This window comes from Macadamia integrifolia, chromosome 9, assembly GCF_013358625.1.
Source record: "Macadamia integrifolia cultivar HAES 741 chromosome 9, SCU_Mint_v3, whole genome shotgun sequence".
Taxonomy (NCBI): Eukaryota; Viridiplantae; Streptophyta; class Magnoliopsida; order Proteales; family Proteaceae; genus Macadamia; species Macadamia integrifolia.
Window position 1 is genome coordinate 3614062 of NC_056565.1, and position 6000 is coordinate 3620061.

The 6000-nt window shown below is 46.4% G+C and overlaps 1 protein-coding gene across 4 annotated transcripts in view; it reads left to right on the forward strand.

Moving 5' to 3' along the window:
- LOC122089052 overlaps positions 1-6000 on the forward strand; it is a 117691-nt gene that overhangs the window by 15291 nt on the left and 96400 nt on the right. For all 4 annotated transcript variants that reach the window (XM_042658470.1, XM_042658468.1, XM_042658471.1 and 1 more), the window contains exon 3: positions 262-449. In XM_042658470.1, the coding sequence (XP_042514404.1) occupies positions 262-449 (188 nt within the window). The remainder of the gene's footprint in view (positions 1-261; positions 450-6000) is intronic.

The following is a 6000-nucleotide window of genomic DNA, read 5'->3' on the forward strand; positions in this document are numbered from 1 at the left end:
AAAAAAAAAAAAAAAAAAAAAAAATCAAAGTTAATGCATTAATTGCTTAAAAATCCTGAAGGTAGTCTTTAGGGAATAGAGGGAGTATTTAATTTACTCTCTTTTTTTTATTTTTTTTATTTTTTAAATTGGTAAATATATGATAATTCCTTCTATCTAATGTCTATTGAAATATTTTTTCTTTAAAATTATTCCTCTATGTGCTAGTAACGTTTGGAAATTCAAATCTTAAAACACTAATGATTAATTTTTATCTCCTAGATTGGCATTTCTGCTTTATTTGCAATAAGGAATCCAAGTTTCATTGCTTTTGCTGCCCAATTGCTGTTTGCCAACCCTGCACCAAAGCTGCTGAATTTGTGATTGTTAGAGGAAAAAAAGGCTTTTGCAATGGCTGCTTGAAGCTTGTTCTACTCATAGAACAAAATGAGGACGTTGACTCTGATGGGGTATGTCTTCTATCTTATAAGATAAGATACTGCAAACCTAAACTATATTTTTCCCTCTTGATGAGTTCATATGTGGAGAGTTCCTTATTCTTTAGGTTTATTAGCTTGCTTGACTCGAGAGGCTAAACTTTATAGTTAGTACTTAGTAATTACATAGATACTGGAAAAGTTTTTCCTTTTGTTTTTGGATAGATACTCTAAAATCTTAATGCTAATGCTAGTCTCACTTATTCTTGCATCCAATTAAGATGTCACAATGCATTTGCTATAGAATGAAGAAAGCATAACAATGTAACTCGTGATCATGCCGTAACCTCTGACCGATGCCGTAACCTCCGACCTATGTCCCCACTCCCTCCACCGGCCTCTGCTGCTGGAATTTCCCCTGCTACTGCCACCTTACACATTCCCTTTCCTCCGCCTATCTCCCTATTGCCTTCCCCCACGCCTTCCCCCACCCTCGCCTAGACGCTACCTCCTTTTGACTCTTGCTCCTGGTGTTCGGTGGTGTCCTCCTCCCCTCCTCCCCTCCACCCCTCCACCCCTCTTCCCCCATCCCTCCCTCTTTTGGTCATACCTTATACTTCCACCCTCTGGCCATCCATGACTCCTCTCCTATCGGCTTCTATCTACCTGGCCTGCTTGATTTTGAGATCCAAAAACGGAAGAACTGCATTATCGGTACGTCTCTGGGAAGCCATCCTCCTTTCTCCATTGTAAAATCTTCTCTGCTGAAGCAATGGAAGCCGGTGTGTTCTGTGTCCACCTACATGCTTGACAATGGGACCTTCGTTTTCAACTTCGACGCTGATTCCGACAAAGCTTTTCCCATTGATGGAGGACCTTGGTACGTTGGGAAGAAGCCCATCTTTGTGCGACAATGGGATGCTAAATCATCCTTCAACAAATCCGAGCCCTCTTCAATCCCTCTTTGGGTAATGTTTCCAAATCTGCCACTCCATTATTGGTGTGTCCAAGGGCTCAGCATTGTCGGCTCCCTCATCGGCCAGCCATTATACTTGGATAAAAGAACCAAAACTATGGATAGGATTTCATTTGCCTGAATCTGTAACGAAGTTCAAGCCGTCATGTTCTTCCGTCTTCGGTAATAGTAAAGGACGGCGATGGTCATACGTTCATCCAAGATGTTCTTTATGAATGGGTGCCCCCGGCCTGCACGATATGTAGTTGCTTTGGTCACAAAACCTCGCAGTGCGTGAGAAATGATGCTTCTAATCAAGATCACACCTGCAATCAAATTCCCATTGCTAACGAAGCTCCTACGAATGTTCTATCAAATCCGGCAGCTTCCAAGGACCATTTTGTCATTCCAACCAGAAACAAGAAAAAAAGAAACCGAAGAGCAGTCCTTCCGGAATCTTCATCAGGAATCCCACCGTCGACAACCTCAAACCTTAGGACCCCTAGTCCTTTGTTGATCCTTTAACCGTTGGGCAAAACTTATTCTTGGTCCTGGAGTTGTCAGACCCTAATACGGTGGAAGGGGAGCTGCCATCCTCGTATGCTATCGCCTCTGAGCAGGTTCTTCCTCTCTTGGATTCTCAGTCTCCTTTTGGCCAGGTCGGACAATCGAAACCCTTAGATGATCCTTCTCCCATCCCCAAATCTTTCTTACCTCCTCTGCTATCTCTCCCTAATGTTGGAAACCTTTCTTCGACTTCTGCCTTTCTGGCGGAAATCCCTAACCCACTCCTCTTCTTATTCAACCAACTCCCCCTCAACCAACCGGTCCAACCTCGGACCGGCATTTGTCCCATTAAGCCAATTCCTCCCGGTCCATATGCTTAACCAGTTTTCTAAATACCCATCAGACCATCCTCTTTACCCTGGAAATCTATATAACCTGACCCACCTTGTAAACCAACCTGTCAACTCCACCCATCCACTTAACCAACCCAATAACCCTCTTAACCAGCCTTCTACCCCTATCCATCAACCCGACCCTCCCAACCCATTAACCCCTTCTTCTCCGCCCGACATTGCTTCTGATCGTCCTTCTCTTGATGATCGCCCCTGTTCATCAACTAACCGCTCTGCTAGCTCTCCCATCCCTTGCTGCCAATCCTCGCCCCTGCTCGGCACTTCTGCCGGCTCGTCTCTGATTGCCAATAAGACCTTGCGCTCTTCGCCTATAGCTGTTTTGCCTCCATTGGCTTCACTGCTCCGTTCAGTCTCCTCGCTGCATCGCCTGCCTCCGTTTACGGTCGAATCTTCTCCAACTCCCTGGCCTTCAACGTCGACTCTAGTCTGGCCTTGGAAGGCATAGCCGCTCCATCCCGCAACTTGGAAAGCAGTTCTCTGGTGTTCACCTGGATAAGTCCTCTGCTTAAGACATCAACCTCAGCCTCTCTCACTTGGCCTCTGAAGGCCTTGAGGAACCTTCTTCTGTGAGGCCCATACTGCCTTTGCCTTGCTCCTCAGGGATTGGCGGCACCACCAACACCATGCCTCAACTGATCAGATGTAACTCCACAGCTACTGATAGTCAACACATCCATATTGCTTCTTTGCTAATCTGTACAATCCAAAATGCCTCTATGGACCCCCCCTTAGAAGCCACCCCTTCACACCACCACCACAACCCCCTCACCAACCTTAATCCAACTCCTAAACCCTCCTCCGTAAACCTTAAAAAACCAAAATATAAAACCTCCTCCATTACCACCGATCTACTACCACTTCTAACACCCCTGTCATTGTTACAGCCGGTGAACCCCACCCTTCTTGGGCCCTTCCATCCCCTCTCTTCAAAGCGTTCGATGCCCACTCACCCTGGTTACCAATGATTCCTTGGACCATCTGGAATGTCCGTGGTCTCAATTCCTCGGCTAAACAAGCGAAAATCCGCCTTCTAGAAACCAAGGTTCTGGAAGATAATGCTTCTCGTATTACTGCTTCAATTGCTCCCAATTGGTCCTTCCTCTCCAATTACCTGCACAACCCCAATGGTAGGATTTGGATTCTATGGGACCCCCCCTCCTTTACCATCTCTAGTTAGTCCTCCTCGGCTCAAACCATCCATATTTCCATCTCCCACCACTCTGGGCCGTTCATTTGCTTTCTTTCCATTGTCTATGCTCATAACCGGGCCCCTCTCAGACTCCCCCTCTGGGACAACATTCTTTGCTTCGCCAACTCCTTAGGGCTCAGACCTTGGGGTATAGCGGGGGATTTTAATGTTATCCTTTCAGCCATAAAAAACAAGGGGGCAACTCTATTGATTCTTAGGCCGTGGATTCTTTCAATGACTGTATTGATGATCTCAATCTCACGGATCTTAGGTGGCCTGGTGTCAAGCTCACATGGCATAATAGAAGATCTAGGATTCACCGTGTGGCTTGTAAGCTTGACAGAGCCCTTGTTAATGAAGCCTGGCTAGATCCCTTCCCCTCTTCCCATGCCTGCTTTGGCCTCCCTAGGATCTCGGAACATAGCCCCATTTCAATTCATGTGCTTCCCTTCTGCTCCTTTGGCTCTAAACCTTTCAAGTTCTTTGACATGCGGATCTCTCACCCGGATTTCCACCATCTTGTTCATAGTGCTTGGAGCATTCACACCCCTCACCCCTCCCCCCTCCCCCCTCCCCCCTCTTCTCGCTTTTGTTAAAAAGCTTAAGAGCGTGAAAGCTGCCCTCAAGCTCTGGAACTCCTCTACCTTTGGGAACATCTCCTCTAGGGTCTCCTCTGGCCGGGACAAGCTTCATTCCATTAAGTCCAAACTTCAGAAGGATCTCCTTAACCCTATCCTTGCTAAGGAAGAGAAAGCTGCTGTTTCTGACCTCTCCTTGCTTCTTGACCAAGAAGAAAGCTTCATTCACCAAAAAGCCCGCATTAAATGGCTTGAATTAGGAGATTCTTACTCGGCTTATTTCCATCGCTCTCTTCAGAAATAATGCCAACTTAATCCCGAAGCTTATCTCCTCTTTCGGGATTGATCTCTTTTCCCCGTACCTCATTAAGTTGAAGCAGTTTCTCACTTTCAGAGACTCTTCAGTCCCTCCCCCACCACCACCTCCCCCATTCTACCTTACCTTCTCAATAAGTTTATCCCTGAAGATTCCATTCCTTTTCTCCAATCGATTCCTAATGTGGAAGAAATCTTAGTGGCCATCCTATCCCATAAGTCCAACAAAGCCCTTGGCCCTGATGGTTTCAGCATGAGCTTCTTCTCTGCCTGTTGGAGCACCATTAGAAATGATCTCATCTCTGCAGTGCGTAGCTTCTTCTACAACCCGAGCTAAATTGACGTGATCAATCACACTTTCCTTTACCTCATCCCCAAAAAGGAAGGCTTGGTCCCTTTACAATCTTTTCCACAAGTTCATTGCCAAAATCCTGGCCAACAGGATCTTGAAAGTCATTGACTCCCTCGTCAGTCCAAATCAATCGGCCTTTATCCTGTGTAGGAGTATCTCAGATAACATCATGCACTGTCATGAGATTGTTCGCGGTTTTGATCGCAAGTCCCATGCCCCAGCTGTCCTCCTCAAAATTGACATCCACAAAGCTTTTGATTCCATCAGCTGGGAGTTCATTTCTAATGTGCTGCTTCAAATGTCCTTCCTGCCATCTTCTGTGCATTGGATCTGGGTTTGTATCTCCTCCTCTCGTTTCTCTGTCCTGGTGAATGGGAGGCTGGAAGGATATTTCCCATCGGGCCATGGAATCCGTCAAGGATGCCCCCTTTCCCCTCTCCTCTTCTCCCTCACTTTAGAAGTCCTCTCCCGGTCCATCCAATCCGCCACCGACTTCCATCTAATTTCTCCCATCTCGAAATGCAAATCCATCCGATTCTCTCACTTAGCATTTGCGGATGACATCATGATCTTTTCCAAAGCTGATCCTTTTTCTATCTCCACTATCATGACCACTTGTTAAACTTTCGAATCCACCTCGGGTCTTAGTATTAATCTCCTCAAGCCCAACATTTTCATCTCCGGTGTCCCCCCTTAAATTCGGGATAACCTTTCTGAGATCTCCAGTATCCCCTTTGGTTCCTTACCTGTCAAATACCTTGGCCTTCCCTTTATCTCTTCCAGGCTCTCTTCCCACCATTGTGCTCCTATGTTGGATAACCTTAGGAAAAGGCTTCAACTCTGGAAGGGGAAACTCCTCTCCTTCGCCGGGCGCCTTACCTTAATTAGATTGGTCATCTAGTCCACGTATCTATATTGGTTTGGTACCTTTGCTCTCCCTGCTTCTGTTATCAAATCCTTTAAAGGTCTCCTTTGCTCTTTCCTCTGGAAGGGCTCTGACTGCTCCAAATTCCTAAGGCCCCTAAGTTGGGAGAGGGTTTGCCTTCCTAAAGCCGAAGGAGGCCTAGGGATTAGAGCGTAACTTCCGTAGATGGACCTCCAAATCCCGATCTCCAGATAAGATTTGGAATGCTATCTATTTTGATTTCACTTCCAAAGCTAAAACCCTCCCATCCTGTCTTGTCCCTCCCACCATCAGAAACTCCCACATCATTGCTTCTTGGAACCTCCAGGTTGACCTCTTTTTCCCCCTTGAAGGCATTCTGGATTTTGGCA